The 25,732-nt window shown below is 42.1% G+C and overlaps 1 protein-coding gene across 1 annotated transcript in view; it reads left to right on the top strand.

Moving 5' to 3' along the window:
- Positions 1–25,732, top strand: part of LOC146620850 (netrin receptor UNC5D-like) — a 283,997-nt gene that overhangs the window by 143,604 nt on the left and 114,661 nt on the right. The window contains exons 3-4 of the mRNA XM_085367098.1: positions 5,730–5,873; positions 8,858–8,961. Coding sequence (XP_085223224.1) covers positions 5,730–5,873; positions 8,858–8,961 — 248 coding nt within the window. The remainder of the gene's footprint in view (positions 1–5,729; positions 5,874–8,857; positions 8,962–25,732) is intronic.

The raw sequence follows: 25,732 nt of genomic DNA, 5'->3' as shown, positions 1-25,732 counted from the left end.
CGTTCTCAACCCCCACCCCCACCCCCCAAAAAAGACACCAACTCACGGCCTGTCAATCTTAACTACCACAGTTACCAAAATTGCACCGATTGCACCATATTGTGACAAACTGCCTAATTTGTATCAGCGTTTCAAGACTTGTGAGTTTCACAAAGAGAAAGAAGATCACTTTTTCTGTTGTTGTTGTCATTTGTATCCAGCAAAGTGGAGACCACCCGCCATGAAATGTTCTCCATTTCTTAATTTTACCCCAAACACCAGCATGGAGTCATCGCCGTTGCCCCAATGCCATTCATTCGGGTTTGATTGGTATTCATTCAGAAGTCTGCTCAGTGCGTTGCAAGCTGTGCAGCCTCAGTATGAAGCTGTTTGACTTTAGTAAGAGCATGTCAGATTAAAATGTAATTCATCAGAGAGATTGGAGGCATAAGAGTCAGGGCAGGCTTTTGGTCTCTTGCAGTTCCCAGCACATTGCATATTTGGCTCTTTAATCCAGTGGTGGGTATAAGGCCCGGAGGCTCCAAAAGGCTCTGAGAAAACACATGTGACAGGCCCTAAGCCAATGACTCACATTAAATATGGGTGCTGTATACCCATTTGAAGCCATATGAGAGGATGGCAAACAACTGGGGGCTTGCAGCTTGTTGCCTAAGAGGATTTTCAAATAGACTGGATTTTTTTTTCCTCACATTCTTTTATGCATTCAAAATAATAAGAGCATTGTGCAGTTTGCTGTGGTCACATTGGGTTTTTGTGTTATATAATGTAGTATATTATCGTGGTGTCACTTGCACAGGAAGCCTCTATACATCGTTACGTGTAGTTCAGATTATTAATGCTAATTCTTCTATAGATGATTTAGCTTTCCATTCAGAACTAGAAACATACTGCATGGTTGCCCGGGGCTCTGTGTTTCTGCCAATTTCCTTAGTGATGCTAGCATAGAGAAGCAGAAAGCACTGATTTAGGAAGTGTGTCAGTCCTTCCTAAGAACTTGTGCATAACTAATCCCGTAAAACCCATTGATCACTGACACAAGCCTTTAGACATATCGAGATATCGATTACAGATTCTTAAAGATGCTTATTTAGCATACAGGGCTTTCCCTTTTAACTGCAGCTTAGCACATGACCTAAACAGAGGCCTATTTCCAGCCTATAAATGCTTCATTTAGACCTGACCCACATGAACACTGCTAATACTGGTACTCTCATGAAATCATATCAAAACCCAAGTTCTGAAGGTTCATTTTGGGCATCAGAATGGATGTAGGAAAGGCAATGCCAGTTGACCCACAAGTTCAGGCAGGCCCCAAAGTCAAGCTCTGCTGCAATCCCAGCAGATCAACTGATCTCAGTGCCAGCCCACATCAGCTGATAGTTTAGCTGATACATTTCTATGAAGCCACACAGGGCACACTATTTAACCTTGTGTTAGCCCGCCCACAATTGCTGCACGTCTGTGGGTCACTTTGCAGCCCATCTTTCATTTCTGATTCATTGGATTAAAATCTAAAGGGTTTAGGTGAAGTCTCATGCATTATGTATGCATGTCTCTATAATCTCCAAATACATTATGTACTCCTAGAGTAAATTAACCTGGTGTTATGAATAGTGCAAGTCCACCTAAAAAGGAACCAAGAGTTTCCCTTTGAGTGGGACCAGTTTGAAATTTTACTTTATCTCTGGTTTTGCAATTATTCTCACTTCTAATTGATTCGATTTAAGAAAAGCTCCTTTCTCTAAGATCCCAGAGGACTGACATTTTACATGTGTTTGCATGTCAGAGATTCCTTAACTTTAAAACGTAGCTATAGATCATGATAACATCTTGTATCATGCCGTTTTCTGAGTGAGGACAGTCCAGTTATGTTGTATTGAAGTTTCACCAGTAGTGCAGACACAGATCCCACAATATTTATCTTAAAATGAAATTAAACAATATAATATAAAGAAGTAAGAATATCGCACTACATTTTTAAAAGAAGACTAACAATTAGATGAGCGTTGTTTATTGAAGCTCGCATATTCTGCATTCTTTCCAGCCGAAGTGGAACTCTAACACAACACTTTTATGCTGATTACAGAAAGTTAAACACTTGCATTAATAATTTTGTTGGCATTAGTAATTGAAGGAGAAAACTAATTTGGATTATTTTTTTTCTAAATCTCTAATTGGCAGTAAAGACATTCTGATTCTGGTATTAGTGAATTAAACATACTGCAAAGGTATCAATGTCATTACTGCATGAAAAGAAAAATTACATGGTCACCAGATACCTGTATTTATGAAAAAAGTATTTAAATAATTGATGCAGCATCAGTAATTCTAAATAACGCATTGATCTATGTTGATTAGTTAAAAATTTCTAATTATTTAATACAAAAATAAAGTTAAAATACTATTTGCTAGTCTACAGTGTAATTCGAGAGTGGACTTAAAAATTAGCTCTCCCTCAAGAGTAACAAAAGAAAACAATAACACTGTGGACCAGTCACAGTTTCTTTATTAAGCTGTCCTCAAGTGAGATCCCCTAAAACAGCTAAAACCAGGAAGTAGAGTAGTTGAATGATTTATATTGTGAAGTTGAAGTTCACTTCAATTCAGTTTAATTGCAGTCTTATTTACACGACGACACTTGCCTAAAAGCACTTTATATGGTAAAGTAAAGACTCTATAACTCCTCCAAGATGTGTTAATCAATCTGGATAAAACTTGCTATATAAACTCCCTATGGGACCAGGATTATCAGTGTCTATGCAGCAATAATTAGTGGAGCGTGTGTGTCTGTGATCAAGTGTTCATCAAACAGGTATTACGATGGTACTTGTAACTGATTACTTGGCTTTAAACATAAAATATGTAGCTTACAAGAACAATAAATATGTATTTATTATTCATTTTTCATCTTTTGTTGTTTATGAACAGCCATTTTTGCCAACTGATTACAGGCTACTTATTCAAGTGTGTGTTTGGGTTTATAAAAAGTAGCCTGCACTACTTTGTAAAAAGTGAAGCTGTCAGTGTTTTATTTTATTTCCAGAAGTCAATACCAATAGGGCTCTCCAGTTGCAGTCTTTTAAAATTGTTTTGTATCTTCATGATGTTTGCCTATCAATTTTTTTGCCTTGGAACAGTCAGTCTCCTATGTACGTTCTCCATCACTAGAACAAAGTCTTCATCTTAAATCGTTCGAAGAGGCAATCCTGTCCGATCCATTTTGCTATGTCTAGCTCTGTTGTTCTTTAGTGCTACGTCTGTACTTTGAAGCACTTACTTGAAATATTGCACACCAGCTTCATTTGCACTCAGTGACTGTCCTTGTCATTGGAGGCTTTCGATATCTGTGAGACTGAATAAAGTTGTTTGTTTTTAAATCAATTTCTTCTGACTTTTTATTCTCTCACCCACTCCCTTCTCTCACGTACACACACAAAAGTTGTCTCTTTTCTTCTGCTTCTTCCTCTCATCTAATATCTTGCTATAATTATGCTACACTTATTCAAGTATGTGCTCATCTTTTTCATCTATATTTGACTTAATTTGAAAAAAAAAACTATTTCATTCACTACATGTTGAATGTCAGTCTTACAATCAAAGTGCAGCAGTGCTTTATATGTGAAATATGTAATAATTATATTTCCCGCAATATCGATCGATCGATCGATCGATATGGAACTTTTTGGATTGTATTAGAGATCAACTTCTATACCTGCTGCCAGTTAGAAGATTTTTTCCTTAAGTGGTAGTACAGGAATCAAGAACCAGTTTTTGTAGAGAACCAGTTCCCAGTAGTCTACTTCCGTGGAATTGTTAGTCGTCTTTGTTCCTGATCCAGTTTATCCCACTTACTTGCACTGACACAATCAGCTGATTTCAGTTTGTATGCTGGAGGAGAAAAATAGTTGCACATTCTACAGCATGGATATGGATGTTTTATTTTTATTGCAGAAAAGGAAGAGAGGACGATGGTAAAGTGCAAACTGCATTCAGGACAGAAACAACTACATTATACTGCTAAGTCAACTTCGACTTTTTACAAGCACCTGTACAGACAACATGCTAATGCTAAGTTAGCCAAGATCTCATAGTGACATTAAATCTGAGTGAATGCTGACCCCACCCCAGCAACCAGACCCTGAAGCACAACAGGAAACTAATGGATGAGCAGTCAGGCTGCAGCCTCTGTTTCTACCTGTTCACAGTTCTACAGCAGAATGACTGTTGAGATCACTTTGAAGTCTCTTTGTGCTGGTTTTTATCTTTCGGTGTGTGTTGTTGGCTTTATGTTCCTACCTAAATACTGAGAGAAAGATCATATGTGTGTCCTCATTAGGACAGGAATTTGTGTTAGTGTGTGAGATTTGACCACACAGCATCTAATTAATTTGCATGAATGTAATGTATTTGATATGCTGCTTGGAGATGGTGGTGACTCTCATAGTTGCACCAGTGGGAACCCAATAAGAATTGATAATTAATCAAATTGATAAGCAATACAGATAATGCAATTGGAATCTCTAAATTCTTATCATTTCCCATTCCCAGTCCATGAACTGGAGGTTAAACTTAAGCTTATGTATTTAAGGACTAAAAATGCGCAGCCAGCCAGAAAGGACATCAAAGATGACTGACTTGGCTTCTTTTTTACTACACCTTCCAGGACATTTCCAAATCTGAAAGAAACAGTTAGAGAATACTGCTCTTTGAACAGCATGGAAAGCTGTGCTTACTAATTCAGAAAAAGAAGAAGAAGAGACTTCATGGATGGAAGGATTGTGGTAAAATAAAAATAAAAAAAGTATCAAAAGGTATTTCTATAGCACATAAAATACAACAAAGTTGACCAAAGTGCTTCACAGTCGGTCAGAGCAATAGCATAAGACAGAATAAAAAAAAGAAACAGTTAAAAGGAGGGCAGAAAACAATATGACAATTGTTTGAAACAAAAACTAGCCATGAAATAACATACTAGTTTGGATCAAAAGCCAGAGTAAAATAATAAGTTTTAAGACGCAATTTAAAAGACTGGATGGACTCGGAGGAACGAATATAAGGAGGGAGGTTATTCCAGAGTCTGGGAGCTATGACAGCAAAGGCCCGATCACCTCTGGACTTCAGACGAGACCTCGGTTGCGTCAGGAGCATTTGATTGGAAGATCTAAGTGCCTTATTAGGGATAATAAGGCACAGTTATTGAAGGGAACGAAGGGCAGTTATTGGTCACTGAATATTTATTATTTATATTTATTTTGAATTTTTTCTGAATTCACTAAAAATACTTTCAAGTTCCCTGCAACATAAATTGCAACAATTTGTAGATCAAGGAAGTGCAACTGAAAAAGTATTTGCTTTTGGAACTGTACAGTGCATAAAAGGATCAAGTCCAGTTTTACCTGTTCACATTATGGTCTTATTAATAGTACAGTGACTCCCTGAGCTGTTCCTTTGTTTTAGATTTATGTCATGTTAGAAGTAACAAATATATTGCACATATGGCACATCTTCTTGTAACAAATGCCACAGATTCAAACAACTGGCAGAAACGTCTTAATAATTTTAGAAAATAATTAAACTTAACTTGATTCAGCACAGCACTTTAGGTGTTTTTCAGTGGTCCCAAATGCAGGGTAGCAAAACTCTAATTGAATCTAATCTAATCTAAGGTGTGCAACACTACACATAGGCACACGGAGTTGCTAACTCTCTTACCTTCTCTGTTGATCCAGGACTGAAGGTGCGTGAAGTGATGATCAACGTGTCACGCCAGCAGGTGGAAGATTTCCATGGCCCCGAGGACTACTGGTGTCTCTGTGTTGCCTGGAGCCACTTGGGCACATCCAAGAGTCGAAAGGCTACTGTTCGCATCGCTTGTGAGTTTGCAACTCTCCCCTAAGATGTGAAAATTTAGGGCATGAATTTTCAAGTTTATGTAAAAGAGAAATGGTATAAAGACTCAAAGTTTTAACAGCAAACTTGTGACTTTAGTTTTGGCTTGCAATCTTGATTGCAAGATTGAATGAAATGATTGAATAAACATACAACATATTTTAGAGAAGATGTTCATTAAACACAAAAGAACTATAGATGATAACCAATCATGCATATATGACTCTTCCATTTTATCTCAAAATCAGTCCTTTTCCTATACTGCAGGGTACTTCATGATGCTATAGATGTCACCACATTTGGTCCATAAATATGATTTATACTTTTATTTTGAGGGCATCTCCTCCAATTTACACATCAAAGTGTGTGCTGGGGAGTGCTAGTGCATATGTGGAAAAGGGGCATAAAGGCTTTTCTGTCTCCAAAGGGAGCCATGTGAAGTTTGATAAATGCGATGATACTTGTGTCAGCATTGTTTGTGGGAGAAGACTGCAAGATTGAAAATGAAAAATAATCTGGGGGTGTGGAGTTAGAAGAAAGGGGATTTACTGGGGCTCATCTCTGCTTGAGGCTAGAGGATAAGGATATATTAGCTGCTACTACCTTGACACAATGAAACCTCTGAGCAAACTGCCAGTGGTACCCAGGGTTTCTGGGTATTGTAGGCAAAAAGATATGTAAAGCTAAATCAATGGAGAACTCTTTAAATGGTTCTTGTAATGAGCTGCATGTAAGACCCATGGACTAAAACAAAGTTTACAAATATACAAACTACACTGCACAAGTTCAGCTGAGAAATGTAAAGGCTTGAACCTGCACAGACATCCAGCTGTTTCTTTGTCACTAATAGATCAACGGATAAAAGAGAGATGACATAAAATCCTCAAGCACATTGAATTATAGTATGACTAGCTCTCGGGTACTGGAAAAGTGATTTTTCCCCACATAGGTCTGTGTGATAGCTTTATAATGACATCAAATGACCACTCAGACCTCTCTGACATATGATTTACAGCATCTGTTCCCAACAAAGGACAACAACCCTGTTTCATTGGACCAAAATCTGTGACCATGGCAGCAAAAACTTTTTATCAAATGAATAATTAATTCCCACAAAATAATATTGTCTAACCAAATGGGACGCTTTTTTTATTTACAGCTACTGGTGTCCAGCAACCAATACTGTTTTCAATTTTTAGAGCTCAAATCTGAAGGTGTGGAGTGAAAAAGACATGTATTTGGCAAGGTTCATGTCTACTTGACACTGCCATGCTGGTAGAGGTAATGCCAGGATAACGTGAACTTCTGATGGAATCGTGGGCTGTATTCAGAACAAGCATAATGGCACTCACAGTCCAAGTTATGAAGCTTCAAGCTGAGTGCTTTTAATGTTGGTATTTGTAAATGAAAAGGGACAAACAAGGAGTGGGCTTCACTGAGAAACTGACAAACCACACTCTGCTTTGTCCTGGTTTTTGAGACTAATTAGAACAGTAGTAGCTGAATTGCTCTGTGGGTAATAAGGGCTCCTTTTTCAAAGAAAGAGGATGCTAGCTTAGTGGCCCATTATGTTAGCAAACAAAATTATAACCTTCAATCAAAAGTGATCTATTTTTTTGTTAACACTGGTTAAAAAGCATAGAAACACAGAAATACTGAGAGGTTCTGCTGAAAATGTACTTCCTTATCTTATAGTAAGACATTTCAGAGATTCACTGTGTAGTTAAAGGAGAGTTTCACCAGTCTGGCCCAACTCAGGTCAAAGTTTGCTGTATGTAAAGTGACTCTGACATTGATTTATTTATGCAGGCATGTACTCCAAGGGTCTATATATTTAAAAAAAAATACTAGTTAATACAGCATTATAATAACATGACCATGTTATAACAAAATATTTGTGTGTCTCATGTTTTATTCAAGTTTTTTTAACCTTTGGTCCATTTGCTTACTTTATCTAAAGCAGTCTCTGAAGAAAATGTTGCACACTCCAACTTCAAAGTTGTAGCGACCAGTTGTATTTAAATAATGCCATATAACAAATTAACAAAACTATCTGGCAAATGATTTACAGTGTCTGTCCCCAAAGAGAGCGGAGTGTACAGACAACAGAGCCCTCTCCTTGGACCAAACTGTGCGAGCGCAACAAGCTGATTTTATCTTGAATTAGATTTTTTAGCAATGAAATAATCAATTCCCAACAAAATGCTCTCAAGTTAGACACAATCAGCTACTTTCAACCACTCCTGTCTGAGACCAATACTGCTGCATGTCAGTAACCTCTAGTTAGAGGTTACAGAATTTGTAAGCCAAGCGAAAGTCAAAATAAATTAAATACAGTAAGAAAGCAACATATTTCTTTTGTCCTTTGAGAGAAAAAAGAATATGTTTGGTGAATGACAGTAACTGTCGAGCTCTTTATCTACTGAGATTTGGGTGTCACTGTGTTTGCAGTCATTTTACACTGAGTGTAGCTGCCAGCTGAACTGAGGTTTTGACTGCAGGCTCAACACCTTCCCTCCTGTATGTGGATCTTTTACATGCAAGCAACCTCTTGTGATCCCAAGGGTTCATAAAAACCCATTCATAACTGAAGTGAAAATTTCAAAGGCACATTCCTGCTTTATGTTTTAACTGGTTTTCAGTGAATAGCTGCAGCGCAATAAGCTATCAAAGGCAGTTTGGAAAATGGGCCGAATAGGATCTGTCACTATTGTATGCACATGAGTGCCCAGGATGATCATAGCAATCCTGCTCACTTCATCCATCCAGCATATCCTTCAAACCACCTTGTTAACAGATTACCCAGCACAGGGCCATTGGATCCTCTCTATCGTATACAGGCTACATTGGATTTTGAAGGTCGTGGTGTGCAGAGGGGCAAGCCTGCGTGTTAGCTGCTAAAGGGAATTGAGGCCAGGCTGACCATGACACTTGACACCTGACAGCAGCCTCTTATCTCCCCATACAGACCTGAGGAAAAACTTTGAGCAGGACCCCCAGGGGAAGGAGGTCCCAATCAATGGGATGATCGTTCTGCACTGTCGTCCTCCGGAGGGAGTGCCCGCTGCAGAGGTAAGTCCGCTGCTCCTCAGCTCCGCCTGTCCCAAAAGAGAAGAAGCTTATACTCCCACTGAGCAGAAAACATACGCATCAGAGCGGATACTTATTCTGTGAGAGTAGCTCTGTGCCACTCAGAAAGTCGATTCTACCTTCAGCTCCGCTTTCTCTGACCTTTAAGAGATTGATATAGTTGTGTTTAGAAACTAGTGATAAGTGCACATAAATATTTGGACACAAAGGCACTGGCTTCAAAGTCCGCTAGACACCTCCTGATGAAGAGGATTCACAATATAGCTTTTAATCCAAACCTCTATCCACAATGTTGTCAATAAGATCTACACATCAGCCTTTCACATGTTCTCTTAGCCATGCAAACCAGAAACATCTGGCTTCAAATGCAGAAGTGGGATGTTGCTCCCTGTCCTCCTGGATTCTGTTGTTTGATCTGTCAGCTTCTACTGCGTGCTCATAAAAGGGTTGATTGTGCCTTGCGGTTACTATATGGATATTCAGGATAGGGATTGCACCACTGCACCTAAGAAATTATTTACAAAGAACAGTGGATATTTTTCACTTGTCTGTTATCTGGGCTGAGTTTATTTACATGCACATCGTGTCCCATTTTCTCCCTCAAAGTCTGTTCCTGGGGAGGCTCATATATCACAATTACCATCAGAAACTTCATTAGTTATGGCTTTGATATGATCGCGACCTCTGATCTTCCGCAGCTTTTGTTACGGCCCTAGCTGGGCCTCCTGATACTGCCCTTGTGTGGGCGTGGTGTTTCTCTCCGCCTCCTCCTCTTTTGCTCCACCCCTCTGTCTCTCTCTTGCTCTCTCTCTCCCCAGGACACAGCTGCTGCTTATTGGACTCACTTACCACCTGGGCCCAGTCAGCAATCACCTCTCTGAGGTCATATAAGCTGGGGATGAGCTGTGAGCAGGGTGTGGGGTGTTCTCTGGTGTCTCTGCCTTGTGTGTGGTTAGCCTGCTTGAAGTGTGGAGTTAGCATCGCTGCTTTACGTGAGTAGTGTGGGCTTGTGGGCCTTGGCAGCAGTAAGCCAGCTGCTGTTAGTGACAGGGTGAGTTTGTGGGCCCCTGGAAGTGCCTCCTCGTGGTGTGGAATTTTTGTTTGGTTGTTGTGTTCTTTGTTGTTGCAACCTTTTTTCTCTTTTTCTGAGTGTTATTGGTAAAACGGCGTTGCTGGCTCTTTATGTTAAGATGATCTATAATAAAGACTATTTTATTTACTAAAAACACTGGTCTGTTTTCCTTTCATTCTGTTCTGGACTCATTTGTTACTGGTCCCCTCACTCGCATGCCTAGACCCCTTCGGGTGGGACGTAACACTTTCATTAGTAAATCATAAGAAGACATATGCACCATACTCCAAGAGACAAAAGTAAATCTTTCTTTTCCATATAGCTCGAGTCTTTCTCAAACAAAACTGTCATATTGGTACCAACTGTGTTGTCTTTCTTTGTCATGAATAACGACATAGTTTGGTTTCTAGCGGACGTAAGTCTCATACAGCATTTATCCCTTCTAAAGCTGAGCAATTGCCAGTAGGGCCAAGAACACATTCAGGTTTTCAAGGGTAAGTTCATATCATACCTGTATATCATCTTTTTTCATAACTTTGAAAAATTTATCATATGTGATCTACCTGTGTTGTTGAATGTCCTCAGGTTTCCTAAAGATTGGATTTCATCCATATTACAAACTCCTGATCCACATTATTTGTTACATTTACTTCAGCATGCAGATTATCAACATGTTTTACTGACAGCAAAAAATCTCAAGACGCGGTCACAGCAACAACTTGGCTTTGTCTTATGCATTTCTTCATCACGTTAAACTTTCTTGACACAGTAATCAAAGTGAAACATATATATCTGCTAATTACTTTTTATGAGTTTAAGCTCAAGAGCACATCACGACCGCGTAGGTGTTCTGATAAGATTTGATTATCTGTATTTATGCTATAATTAGATAGCAAGGATCTGATGGCAGTCAGTGTGCTATGTAGGTGTGGTGTAATTACAGTTTTGTTTCCACCAAATGTCCACCAAAACCATAACCACTTATTTAGTTAGACCTTTTTTTAATTCTAAGCAGGTGCTTTTATCACAGATACAAGGCCTTGGCTTAATAATCAGCCCATCAGTCATAGTAGTTATTGTTGTGACCCATATATTTTTCCACCATGTTCTGTTTTGTGGTCCTCAGCTTCAGCTGACAAGTTTCCAGGTCCTCTAAGATCTGTCAGTATATGATACAGTGTTCTGGCTACAATGTTTGAGTAAAGGAGTAAATTCATGTCTTCAGAAACCTCCATTTTTTGGACAGGTTAAAGCTGATTACTGCAATAAAAGTCAATAACCTAGTAGACTATATTTGTTTAATCTTTTATTTTCTAGCATTTTATACATCATATTATTAAATTGTTATTTGAGAACATATTTCTGTTGTTTTCTGAGTTTCTGACTTTGTATACATAAATGTGGCCAGTAAAAGTAAGAGCATGTGAACATTTAGATAGATGGTGCAAGTCCCTGTCATCTTTTTGCTAACACTTAATTATAAGGGTTTAACTGTAACTGGATGTTTGTCTTTTAATGTCTGTTACTTGATGACCCTGATAACAAGTCAGGTGAAGCTCAGGATCAGGTCTAGGTCAGATAACAGTCAGACAATATTGTTATAAAGTTTTTAAAGGACACCTATATGCTCTCTTGGATTTTTTGTCATATGTTCCGTTATACCAGTGAGCTCCATCTCTGAACATGTTTTTTCTAATCTTGGCTCTTTATGATGTCAGTAAGAGCAGATTTCCCTGATATAGTCACCTCAGGTGTGCTCTAGATGCGAGCACAACAGTCGCACCCATACTCTTTCTTCTGAACCTTCTGTTTATGAGGGGCAACCAATCTGAACAAAGTTGCCTTAAAAGAAGTTGGGATGGAGTTGAAAAGGCTTGTTTTAAGGTGAGGATGAATAGGGGAACTGCACCAAGTGTCAGTATATCATAAAAAAGGATTATTTGAACTGTGTATCAAGCAGAGCTACTCTAAGATCCACAGAGGATGCCATCGCCCACGTCCTACACACCACTCTCAGCCATGTGGACAAGAAACAGGGTAACTATGTGCGAATGCTGTTTGTTGATTACAGTTCAGCGTTTAACACAATAGTGCCCTGCAGACTGTTCACAAAGCTGAGGGATCTGGGACTTAACAGCCGTCTGTGTGCATGGGTGTTGGACTTCCTCACTGGCAGAACTCAGGTGGTGAGGGTGGGCAGGTGCTTCTCCAACAGCATCACCATCAACACAGGAGCACCTCAGGGATGTGTCCTCTCGCCACTGCTCTACTCCCTCTACACTTCAGACTGTGTGGCCACCCATGGCTCCAACACCATTGTGAAGTTTGCTGACGACACAGTGGTGTTGGGTGCCATCTCCAACAACGATGAGACGGCCTACATGGATGAAGTGAAGAACAATCACCTCCAGCTGAACGTCAGCAAGACCAAGGAGCTGGTGGTGGACTTCAGAAGGAGTCAGCACAGAGACTACAAGCCCATTATCATCAGTGGAGCTCCAGTGGAGAGGGTGCAGTCCTTCAAGTATCTTGGTGTCCACATCTCCTCAGACCTGACATGGGCTGCCCACATTCAGGTCCAGACCAAAAAGGCTAGGCAGCGCCTGTATCACCTACGACAACTGAGGAAGTTCAGGGTCTCTCCAAAGATCCTCAGGATTTTCTATACAGGCGCTGTGGAGAGCATCCTCACACAGAACATGACATGGTGGTTTGGGAACAGCTGTGTGAAGGACCAAAAAGCTCTCCAGAGAGTGATCCGTACAGCAGAACGCTGCTGCAGGATTGCTCTCCCCCCGCTTCAGGACACCTACACCAGGAGATGCCGGACTAGAGCAGCGCAGATACTGAAGGACCCGTCCCATCCTGGCAACAAACTGTTCCAACTTCTGCAATCTGGTAGAAGGTTCCGCATCTTCCGGGCAAGGACAGAGAGACTCAAGAGGAGCTTCTATCCCCAAGCCATCCGGGCCCTAAACACACACACCTGCCCTCTCACATCATCTATAATTGACTGAGACAGGACTCTTCCAGACACTAAACCAAGGCACAATGTACATTTCAATTCCTTTAATTTTAAATATGTTTATATTGTCTATCCTGTAAAATAGTCAGATGTCTATTCATATTAATGTACAGAATTTACCTGCTCGCTGCTACTACTGCACATTCACCCAATAAATATATATATATATATATATATATATATATATATATATATATATATATATATATATATATATATATTTATATTAGGGGTGCAACGATATTCGTATCGATATTGAACCGTTTGATACAGTGCTTTCGGTTCGGTATGCATATGTATCGAACAATACAAAATTTTTAATTTATTTTATCAACTTTCCTTCTGACAATGCTGTCTGTGTTGAGCGCTCAGTGAATCTGCGTTTGACTACTCCGCCTAGGCTCGACAGTGCAGCCTAGGCGGAGTAGTCGAACGCAGATTCACTGAGCGCTCAACACAGACAGCATCATCAGAAGGAAGAGCGCAGGGCAAGCTAGCGAGACAGAAGTTAAGCTCTCCTTACAACATGGACCTCCCGCACCCTCATTCAGATCTGGCGTTTGGAATTATTTTGGTTTTCATGTGACGTATGACCCTGAAGGTAAGCGAGTCATGCACTAAAGTAAAACAGTATGTTGGATGTGCCATGCAATGCTCAATTACATGGGTGGGAGCTAGTGTGTTAGCGCAGTTAGCTCGTTAACGTGTTGGCCGTCTAGCCCCATGCACGGGGCAATCGGCGGTAGCTCGTTAACGGAGATTTGCCGTGTTGTGGCGTTAAGGTCATTTCAACGAGATTAACCTGAAAGCACTAGTGGGAACACAACGAATATGACTGCACATTTACACCGACATCATCCTAGTGCAAAGACAAGTGGAAGCAGAAAAAAAACAAGCAAGCATGCTACTAACTTTAGCCGAGTCATTTAGACAGCTGTTAGCACATGATTCTCCTTATATGTTTAATATGCTGCTGAGAATATAGCCCAGAAGAAGCGGATAGTATAGCTTTTATTTTGGAAAGAGCCATTTCTCTGTAATAAACTCTCTTTTTCCAAAGATGAGTGATTCCTCAATCAGATACAGGGCTCGCAATATCGCTAGCCCGAGTCCCGGGGCTAGCGATCTTTTCAGTCGGGCTACCAAAATCTATCTCTGCCCTGCCCGTCGGGCTATTGCAGGAAGGAAAAATATATGTCAATGCTTTTGCATTCTTTCAGAAATGTAGCTGGGTAATTATGTCATTGGCATCGGTGAGCCACTGTCAATATGTGACATATTGAAATCGCGTTTGAATTTGCGCTTGTTTTTTTGCTTTCACTTTGCAATGACAGCACTGATCTGTGAGTGATGATAATTTGTGCACCAATTCCTCTGACATAGTCTTATTAATTGTTAGCTTACTATGCAAACATGACAAGTGAAATCTCCCGCAGCAAGCTTAAACATGTGAGAGGTTGATCGCGCAGAGAATCGCTGAGCTTATGTGAGTGCGTGTGTAAAAGCAGCAGGATTTATATTTGACTACGATGACCTTCACAGACAGATATATATTTTAGTTCTGCTGAGCCAAATAAGACAGGTCAGGGTGAAGAAGTGACAGCCAAAGAAAAGCTTACCACAAAACTGAGAAGTTATGACAAATCAGACTATAAGGCAAAAAGAAAGTGCAGCTTTATGGTTTCATGGACAAAAGAATTTCTGTGGCTGCAATATGACGAGCTAAATAACCAGGGCTGCACATAAGTGGTCCGCAGGTGCGCATTCGCTGTCAAAATAAAAAACACGCACAAGGGTTAGGGTTAAATTTAAAAACTGTACTTTTGAGTTAAAATATATATTTATAATTTTAATAAATGACAAATTAAAAAGGCATGAACATTTTTTTTGTATCGAAAAAATATCGAACCGTGACACCAAAGTATCGAACCGAACCGAACCGTGAATTTTGTGTATCGTTGCACCCCTAATATATATATATATAAAAACACCCAGCACGCCCCTGCGGGCGGTTTATCCTTCAAGCTCGGGTCCTCTACCAGAGGCCTGGGAGCTTGAGGGTCCTGCGCAGTATCTTAGCTGTTCCCAGGACTGCGCTCTTCTGGACAGAGATCTCCGATGTTGTTCCCGGGATCTGCTGGAGCCACTCGCCTAGCTTGGGAGTCACCGCACCTAGTGCTCCGATTACCACAGGGACCACCGTTACCTTCACCCTCCACATCCTCTCGAGCTCTTCTCTGAGCCCTTGGTATTTCTCCAGCTTCTCGTGTTCCTTCTTCCTGATATTGCTGTCATTCGGAACCGCTACATCGATCACTACGGCCATCTTCTTCTGTTTGTCTACCACCACTATGTCTGGTTGGTTAGCCACCACCATTTTGTCCGTCTGTATCTGGAAGTCCCACAGGATCTTAGCTCGGTCATTCTCCACCACCCTTGGGGACATCTCCCATTTTGACCCCGGGGCTTCAAGGTTATATTCGGCACAGATGTTCCTGTACACTATGCCGGCCACTTGGTTATGGCGTTCCATGTATGCCTTGCCTGCTAGCATCTTGCACCCTGCTGTTATGTGCTGGATTGTCTCTGGGGCATCTTTACACAGCCTGCACCTGGGGTCTTGCCTGGTGTGATAGACCCCAGCCTCTATGGATCTTGTACTCAGAGCTTGTTCTTGTGCTGCCATGATTAGTGCCTCTGTGCTGTCTTTCAGTCCAGCTTTGTCCAGCCACTGGTAGGATTTCTGGATATCAGCCACCTCCTCTATCTGCCGGTGGTACATACCGTGCAGGGGCCTGTCCTTCCATGATGGTTCCTCGTCTCCCTCCTCTTTCTTGGGTTTCTGCTGCCTGAGGTATTCACTGAGCACTCGGTCAGTTGGGGCCATCTTCCCAATGTATTCTTGGATGTTCGTTGTCTCATCCTGGACTGTGGTGCTAACACTCACCAGCTGTTACCTCTAAAGAGCATTTTGTTGTTATTATTATATTTTTTGCTTCAAGCATTTAAATCATGGTTAGAGCCAACTTAAATGGAGGCTCCCAGGGAGATGGAGGACACGTTTCATACACAGTGACCTGCAGTACTCACTCATCAGGGCAAATAGTGTTCAAATGTCACCAAATACACATTTGGCACCAAATGTCCATTCCTCTTATTTTTATGTAGACTTGCAATAATCAGCATGAACAATATATGTGTGACTGCTGTGTGCAGGAAACAGATTTAGGCAGAGGTCAGCTTCTGGCCCCGCACTGTCTAAATAATTCAACATGAAAATGGAGGAGTGATGTCATTTCAGTGCTGCAGAACCCACGGCGTGGATAAAAATAGGTGAATCCGTGCGGCTCAGACCGAATCGCAATGTCCCATCTAGTCCTTTGTCAACACAAATGAGCCCGGCCACAAGAGATGGGAGTGAATAATGTAGGGAGCACAGGGCAGATATCTTCAGCCCAGTCGATTTCAGCGCACCTTGTCCATGAAATATTGAGATGGCGTCCGTGAGTGCGCTAGTATGAGGTTTCAGTGACTGCAGCTGCAGGATGGCTGCTGCTGTGGTAGGACCAATAGGATGCGAGAATGCAGTTTGAAGTGCGGCGCATAGGCTGTGTTTGGGAATCAACCTCGTCAGCAAGGATGTCAGTGTGAGCTAATGAGTCTCCAGTCACTCGCGGTGGAATCATTTTGCATTATGTGGTTACAACAGTTTATTTAGGCTGGAGTCTGACACTGAGCAGGAAGGTCTCCTGCACTCTGGAGATCTTTATTTGCACGAGGGAGGGGCCATGGCAGATGTCCTGTAGTCCACCTCCTTTTCTGTCGTTTAGTTATTCCTCCTACTCTGTAACAGTCAGCATTGTTTGTCTTTTCTGTTTCTTTCATTTATGTACAGAAACCCCTCTAAAACCATGAATACATAATTATGTATGATGAAGAAAAGCACTGACCTGACATTAGTTTGGCTTTGTTAACTCATTCACTGCCATTGAAAAACTTACGTTGACTGCCATTGACGTCTATAGACGTCAATTACGTTTTCAATGGGAGGGGCTAGAATACAACCTCGGGCAGCTTGTCAGTGAACATCAGACTGCTTGAAATGTATTTTTCACAAAAAGCTCGTTTTCTCCCTTTTTTTGGTCAAAACAGGCATTTTTGGTGGAACCCACCTCTCTTCTACAGCTGATTACTAAAGAATGGAAAATGGTAGAAACAAGTTTTTTTTTTTTTGGATGGAAGAAGAGAGTCTGTTCTTCATTTTGGTAGGTTCAGCGTTTATGTGATCATAACACACAGTTTTCTGTGGCTCTTCAAAAATGAGTAAAAATGCTCAAAAACCCTGGCAGTGAATGAGTTAAGTAGTTATGAAAACATAATACAGCAGTGTCCTTTTTAATTGTGAAAACCTGTACAAAGACAGTTAAGTTCCTCATTGAAAAGGTGCAGTAGGTCAAGTGGAAGATTAAAGTTGTTGCATCTAGGCTGACACTTGCGAGTAGGAGTGAGTGGTTTTATATCTCTGGGGCTCAAAATTTGCATGTTAGACAACACAGTGCTTGCTGAAACTTTTGATTGGGGGAGCTTGTGTTGTGGCTGTGAACAGTCAGACAGGAAGCTCCGCTGACACAACGCAGTTTTACCTCTCTAGATCACTTTCTTTGGAAATATAGTGTGCACCTGAGTCTTTCTAGTTATTATTATTGCCATACTTCAGTCTAAATCAAATCTAATTCTGTAAGACAGAATTTATATATTTATTTTTATGCAAAAACATTCCCATATAGACAAATTATGCTTTCTCTTTTGTTTGAGTAAAAAGAAATGTGATAAATGATCATACAAATGCATAATGTTAACTACAATCCTTTAAATCTCAGCAACTTGTGAGAAGTCAGCAAGTTTAAGTTTCTAATTAAGAAATTGTAGAAAACAGATAATGAGACACTGATACCTCCAGGTAGTGTTTGGTAAAATTAAATGTTGGCCTTAGAAGGAAAACGGTTCCTTTTCTTTCCCCAATTAAGAATATTCCCTTAACCATGAATACATTTAAAACTTTTTTTTTTATTGTTTGTTTCCTTTAATGAGCTCTAACCTTTCAGACTTTCCACTGCATTTGAGGAGTCAAAAACCTTCAGATGTGGCAGTGGTTATCACTAGGTGTAAACCTAGTGATAAAAATATAACTCCATGGAAGTTGTCATATTTGAGCTGAGTTACAAAGGTGGCCTGTAGTGACAAATAGAGAGCGGTAAATATTACAATATCTTAGTTTTCCATTGACTTGCACTAATAAAGATTATTTTCATCCAAATAAGGTATGTGCTTTTGCAATAGAACGAGGAAAAAGGAAGACACAAACCAATGAATCAACCAGCCAAACAGTCTGCATGTGGACCATTTGTAGCCTGTTTTAGGTTCCTCTTATCAATTACCCTTTGATCAACATATTCACTCAAAGACTGAAAAAAAGAAAAAGAACGGTGGAAATAACCAAAACATGGATACTTTGATTTTTAAGCATATTACTGTTTTAGCAAAGCAGTACATTAGCATTGTGGTTAGCACTGTTGCCTCACAGCAAGAAGGTCCTGCGTTCAATTCCACCATCACCATTATTCTGTGTGGAGCATGTTTTCCCCATGTTTTGTGGGTTCTCTCCGGGTACTCTGGCTTCCTCCCACAGTCCATAGACATGCAGTTAGTGGGGACATGTTTATTGGAAACGAATAGTTATGTCTATAACTTCTGTTCCCTTTCAGTCGATTCACTCGGTACAACACATAAGTATGGGATATCACGCCCTCGCGTGTCCTGGCTGAAGAAACCTTTAATCACGCCTTTAAGGCAGATGACGTGTGATGACACGCGCACGGCCCCGCCTGCACATATAGCCGCTGTCATCACAGTCATCCCTCAGTTCGATAGCCGCTCAGTGGGGCCACCTTGTGTTGTACCTCGTTCCTCTCCTTCAGGGAACAGAAGTTATAGACATAACTATTCGTTCCCTTTCAGTCGATTCACTCGGTACAACACATAAGTATGGGACATATATACACGTCCCACAGAGCAGCCACCGAACCGGAATCGGACCACCACATCCTTAGTGAGTGGTAGACCCAGCAGAAAGGACAGCATGAGCCACCGAAGGGGCTGTAACGTCCAACCGATAAAACCGCACAAAAGTGTGCGTTGATGCCCAACTAGCTGCTGCACAAATATCAGCTACAGGCACCCCTTTAAAAAGAGCCCATGAGGTTGCCATCCCCCTGGTGGAATGAGCTCTCACTCCGTGGGGAAAAGCAAGACCACCAGTGAGATAGCTTCTATAATCCAGTGGGACAGCCTCCGTTTGGACAGAGCTCTACCTCTATTTGGATCAGCGAAGCAGACAAACAGCTGGTCACATAAACGCACATTCTGAGTGCGCTCAATGTAGGTGCGTAGCACACGCACTGGACAAAGAGAATGCTGCATCCTCTGCTCCTCAGATGCAAAAGGTGGGGAGCAAAAGCTCAGCAACTCAACTCCATTGAGCTATAAGATGCAGGCATGATCTTGGGAAAATAGGCAGCATTTGGATGCAATACGACCTTGTGGCCATCAGAAGAGAACTGTGTGCAGGAGGGATGCACAGAGAGTGCATGAAGGTCACCCACTCGCTTTGCCAAAGCCAAAGCGAGAAGTAATGCAGTCTTATACGAAAGAAATTTCATATCCACAGACTCAATGGGTTCAAGGGGGGCTACAAAGGGCCTCCAGCACCAAAGACAAGTCCCAAGCAGGGACACTGGACTTAAGCACGGGCCTCAGCCGGCGAACTCATTTCAGAAAACGTATGGCGAGGGGATGTGCACCTAGTGTCACCCGGTCAAAGCCAATATGACAAGCAGATAATAGCTGCTAAATAAACCTTAATTGTTGAAAATGAAAGGCCCTTATCCAGCAGCTCCTGCAGGAATGTCAAAACATCCACAATAGAGCACTGAAATGGGAGAGTGTGGTGGTCCTGGCACCATTGCTCGAAGGCTCGCCATTTGTAAGCGTACAAGCCTCTAGTAGATGAGGCCCTAGCGCTCTGAATTGTCGCTATCACACTAGGTGGCAAACCCTTAGCAATCAAGTTTAACCTCTCAGCAGGTAAGCATGAAGGCGCCTCAGATCTGGGCACGGATGAAACACTTCTCCTCCTGCCTGAGAGAGGAGATCCCTGCGGAGAGGAAGCTGCCAAGGACTCACTGCTAGCAGGCTGATTATCTCTGCATACCACGACCTTGTGGGCCACCAAGGGGCCACTAGAATCAGAGAGAGGGGGAATGCCGACGCACTCTCTCTAGAACTGGAGATATCATTTCCACTGGGGAAAATGCATACAGGAGCACGTCTGGCCATTGGTGCGCTAGCGCGTCCAAACCCAAGGGTGCATCGTGGTCGATGGAGAACCATGCATATGCAGGAACCATGCAGGAGCGCTGACGGGCTTCAGCCCGCCAGCGCTCCTGCATGGTTCCGGCTCGTCATCGGCTAATCCGTCAACGTAGTCCATGTGGTCAGCCCAGCTAATTGCGGGGACATAGACCGGAAAATCCTCGTCTTCGGACTCGGACGAAGCCGGGGCTCCAGACTCAGAAAGGAGAGGGTCATGCCGTGCGACAGCCGAGCGTCCCAGCACTTTTTCCACAAACGTCACCCGTCTTTCCAGGGTCGAGCGCCGGAGCTGGCGACATAACGCACAGGCTTCGGGCTCCGTCAACGCTCTCCTAGCGTGGACGATCCCCAGGCAGACAGGGCAGGCATCGTGCTGGTCGCTGTCGTGCAAAGAGGAACTGCATCCCTGAGGGCAGGGGCGAACAGAAGATTTCTGCTTTGCTCGCTTCGGTTTAGAGTACATTCCAAAACACAAAGCAAAACGCTGCACGGGAAAAACTTGAAATTAGCGCTCCGCGGGCAGCCTACACACCAACTGCGCGGTGGAGGCTAACACCAACAGGGGCAGTTAAGCTAAGTTCAAGTCGGCAGACAACGGAGCTAACTAGCAGCAGCTAGCTAGCCCAACTCAGCAGAGGTGTTCTCAGCGAGGTGAAGAGCGTAAGAACTGAGGGATGACTGTGATGACAGCGGCTATATGTGCAGGCGGGGCCGTGCACGTGTCATCACACGTCATCTGCCTTAAAGGCGTGATTAAAGGTTTCTTCAGCCAGGACACGCGAGGGCGTGATATCCCATACTTATGTGTTGTACCGAGTGAATCGACTGAAAGGGAACTCTAAATTGCCCATAGGTGTGAATGTGATTGCGAATGGTTGTCTGTGTGTACTGGTGACCTGTCCAGGGTGTACCCTGCCTCTCGCGCTAAGACAGTTGGGATAGGCCCCTTAGGCTCCCCCTGCAACCCTTAAAAAGGGATAAGTGAGTGAATGAATGAATTACTGTTGTACATATTGGGGATTACTAACTAGCTTGATTAAGTCTCTATTTGCTACATGCCCTTGTTCAGACACCTAAATGCAGCTGTTAGCTAAGATGTTCAGCATGTTCATCAGTTATATAATGCTCTAAAAAACCAACCAAATCCCTGTATTATTGTAGGGTCTCTCCCACAAGACATTTGACGTGGCTGCTATTGTGTATGTTTCTGTATGTTTAGATTTGTTGAAATGGTCTTAAATCAATAATTATACCCTCTCAGCCATTTCACATCATTTCTTTGTAAAGAAAACAGATTCAGCCTTTAATGCTCAGACATCCATTTAAGACTTAATCAAAAGTAAAGTCTTTGTTGGTGTCTTTTTATGAATTCAGTGGGACAAAATGTAAGCATCAAAATGTAACTTTCTATGGGGTCTTTTTGCAACAAAATACCTTCATATCTCATATTCAGAGAGCTGAAATTAATTTGGCTATGGTTAGAGAACATAGAAGGAACTTATTTGCAATTTTGTTTCACGGCTCCCGATCCAAGACCAATTCTCCACTTGTAGTTCACAGATATCAGGAGATGTGAATGCAGAGTAGATCTTTTAACTTGGGGAGAAAAGAGGTCCATGAGAGCCTTGTATAATGAGTTTCTTTTGAGAGGTTACTCTTAGAGAAAGTGTGAAATGAACAGCCAAACTGGAAGCCAATTTCAGCTTCCCTGAATGAAAGCCTTTAATCCAGGATGAATCCCCTTGATCTACAGTAGCTCAGGTAGACAGGCCACAGTACAAAGGAGCATCAACTAAATGCTCCTGCACCGTGATACAAGCTCTCCTCTGGTGAGCTTCACAAAGACATTGCGATGCAGCTCCGAAAACAAGTTAGCATTTAACTCTATCCCACCTCCCGCCTCTGTTGCACTTGTTTCTACTTTCACATCCGACTCCTCTGTTATTTTCTCATAGGTCAGAGAAAAGCTCCTAGAGAGCAGATGATGAGCTTCATTATTAAGCCGAGCAATTACATCCCTCCCGGCCCAGGCCACAGCCAGGCGCTCCCTCTATTTATTTCGTTAAGATAAGACAGATCGAGGTGGAATAGTAATGCAGCTCCTTGTAGCTCAGAGGGGAGGAGAGGTGGCATTTGGGAAGCAACAGGGGAGAGGGGATGGGCGATGCAGACCCACTTTCTGTTCTCCACGTATCATTCTTGATTAACCTCCAGAGCAGGAGAGCACAACAGAGCTGCAGATAGCTCCCCTCCGAATGAACCTGCCGCTGTCGGGCTGACTGTTCGGATGAACACAGCATGTCATGCTGAGTTCAAAGTGTATCTGTGTGTATGTGTGGATGCACACATACTTTTAATGACAAAGCCTGCTGATTGGTGGACGGAGAGATCTATTGGGAGGATCAGCCCTGAAGCCAGGAGTCTGATTTGCTGGTGTCACGTGATCACCAGGGATATGCCCGGTGGCACACTTAATCTATATAATTGCACTGATGAGATGCTCAGCAGAGGAAAACTTCCGTTTCCCACAGTCAGGCAGGTAAGAGTCACCCACAGGCGGGAGGAGATCATGTAAAATTGTGACACCTAAGCATGACTCAGCAGACAGATTTTCCTCCTTAGGGCACTGAAGCACTCCATTTGTACTGAGTCACCTTGACATCAAATGACCATTAGAGCCAAGCAATGAGACACATGAGCAGAGGGGAAAAAATGCTTCAGCTGGCAAGGACTTGATCAGCACTGTCCTCATAAGTCTTGGTGATGGCTACAGTGTCACCCGTTTACATTGCTCTTCTGTCCTCTAATTGCCCCTCGACACCCACATTTCTCAGCATCTAATCATCAGGAAATGTCATCAAGAATAAGCTGTGTATGTGTATGTGTGTGGGTAGTTAAGTAGATAAGGGAACCTGGCTGCTGTGAGGACGTGACCTTCAGGGGCAATTCGGGTAATGAAATCACAGGAAGGAAGTCCTGATGCCGGGGGCCCACCTGGTAACCCCTCTGTCAGGGCTGACACTGATGACCGCATCCTAAGTGAAACAAATGTGCCAATTAGGCAATTCATTCCTCACATCCTCTACCACACAACCACTGGCCTAATTTGTATTTGTCCCTTCATCTTTTTCCCCCATCACCACCTCCTTCTCTCCCTCTCTTTGTCTCTGTCTCTCTCCTCCCTTCTCTTCCACTTGGTGAATCTTTTCATCAGTACCCAAGGGCTGTTAGTGGCAGACAGACAGCTAATGTGCAGTGTGGCCCCACACTGGGAGGGCCAGCTCGTGCCACACATTAATTGCCTCTTTCAAGTCACGGATTTCCCCACAGGGTAAAATTGAAATAAATACATAAAAAAAGTTGGTGGTGGTGGTGGTGGTGGGGGGGATGGATGTAGTGCGGTGTGGGAGGGTGCCAGGACTCGTGTCATCCCTTCAGTGACGGATGACTTTAATCATGAGAAATTAGACCCCATCCCCTGCCCTGCTCCTCTTACTCTCTGTTTTCTTATCTATCTAACGATGCTAGGCCGCTTAACCTCTGATGAAACCCCCCGTGTTAGAGGCCAGTGTTAAATTATACAGAAAAATCTGCAGGCCCTCAGTCGCACTGTAAAAAAAAGAGAAATTCTCATTCTAACTTGGAGTGGCACAACTGGTTGAAATAGAAGTTCGGAAAAATACAAAATGAGAGAAATGATTACTATGTTATGACGTTCATTATCATTTTTATTCATGTCAATATATACCTGCAATCCATCATCCCTCAGGTCTGTGTGTCATTTCTATTTACCCAGTGTTTGCATGCCCACAGGCGCTTCCTATTTGCATCCAGCCTGAGTGTTGTTTATTATAAAGGGTGGCTGCCTGTGCTCTTCCTATAAATCCATCAGCCCAGCCCATTTTGCTGCGCTATGAATGTAATTTGCAAATGCAGCGATGCAGCTCCCTTACCAGGGTAGAAGCAGTAAAGCGTCACTAAGTTTGTAATTCATAATTAGTTTTCCTCTCTGTTGCTGGTAATTGGTTATAGCACATCCTTTGACTGCCTAATGGCTTTAGCGTTAGTGGTTATACTGCCTAGTTGTGGCTAATCGGCAGGGTGGGCCTTGTAAAATGTAGCTGATCAGCAGTTATGTGTATTGCTGGGCTTTTTTAGGGGTGCTGAATCCAGATACAGGATCTGCTACTAAGATTTGCACGTTGAGGGTTCAGTATGCTCGAAACAAACAAAGTGTTGCTTCACCATGTCGAGCCAGTGCTCAAGACAGGAAGTGTGCAGTCTATTAATCTTATTTATCTGTCTTAGACCCATTGTTTTAGCATTTCTGCCCTTTAAACCAACTTTCTTCTGACAGGCTGCCCCTTGCAAGAAAAGGATATGAATAGCAGGGCTTCTGTGTGTTCTGTGGATGTCTTCAGTCACTGACAGCATGAAGAGCCAGGAATAGAGAAGCAAAGCATAATAGGGGTCCTTTAATAAATGTAATAAAGGACTTGTATAAATGTAGTATGTTTATAGTAAAGTATGTAAAATTTGAGTCGCCACAAGACAATTTAGTTAAATGGAAAACGGAGGTTTGCATGTGGTTAACACTGTGAAAATGTCTATTTTAACCCAAATCTAATTCTATTCAATTCGTTTTCATTTATATATTGCCAAATCACAACAACAGTAAACCTCAAGGCACTTTGTATTGAAAGGTAAAGTGACCAATTACTTGGCAACAGTAGGAAGAAAACACAGAGTGATGTGTTAGCTCAGAGAGTGAAAAGAGGTGTGTGAAGAAAAAACACTCAGTGAATCATGGGAAGGTCTATAGCAGCTTAGCTAAGGGAGGATTCAAAAACAAAAGTTTTAAGCCTAATCTTAAAAGTAGAGATGGTGTCTGAATCCAATCTGGGAGCTGGTTCCACAGAAAAGGGGCCTGAAAGCTCTGCCTCCTATTCTACTATTAAATACTCTAGAAACCACAAGTAAGGCTGCAGTCTGAGAGCTAAGTACTCTACTGGGGTGACACGGTACTATGAGGTCTGATTATTCCTTGTTGTAAGGAGAAGAATTTTAAATTTAATTGTTGATATAACATGAAGCCAATGAAGGGAAGCTAATATAGGAGAATTACCCTTTCTTTTTCTAGTCCCTGCCAGCATTCTTGCTGCAGTATTTTGGCTCAACTGAAGACTTTTAATGGAGGTTTTAGGACAACTTGATTATAATGAATT

Source organism: Diplotaxodon limnothrissa, linkage group LG12 (genome assembly GCF_057381915.1).
Source record: "Diplotaxodon limnothrissa isolate DT_005_m linkage group LG12, D_limnothrissa_male_GT1.1, whole genome shotgun sequence".
Lineage (NCBI taxonomy): Eukaryota > Metazoa > Chordata > Actinopteri > Cichliformes > Cichlidae > Diplotaxodon > Diplotaxodon limnothrissa.
This window is presented reverse-complemented; position numbering and strand designations above follow the sequence as displayed.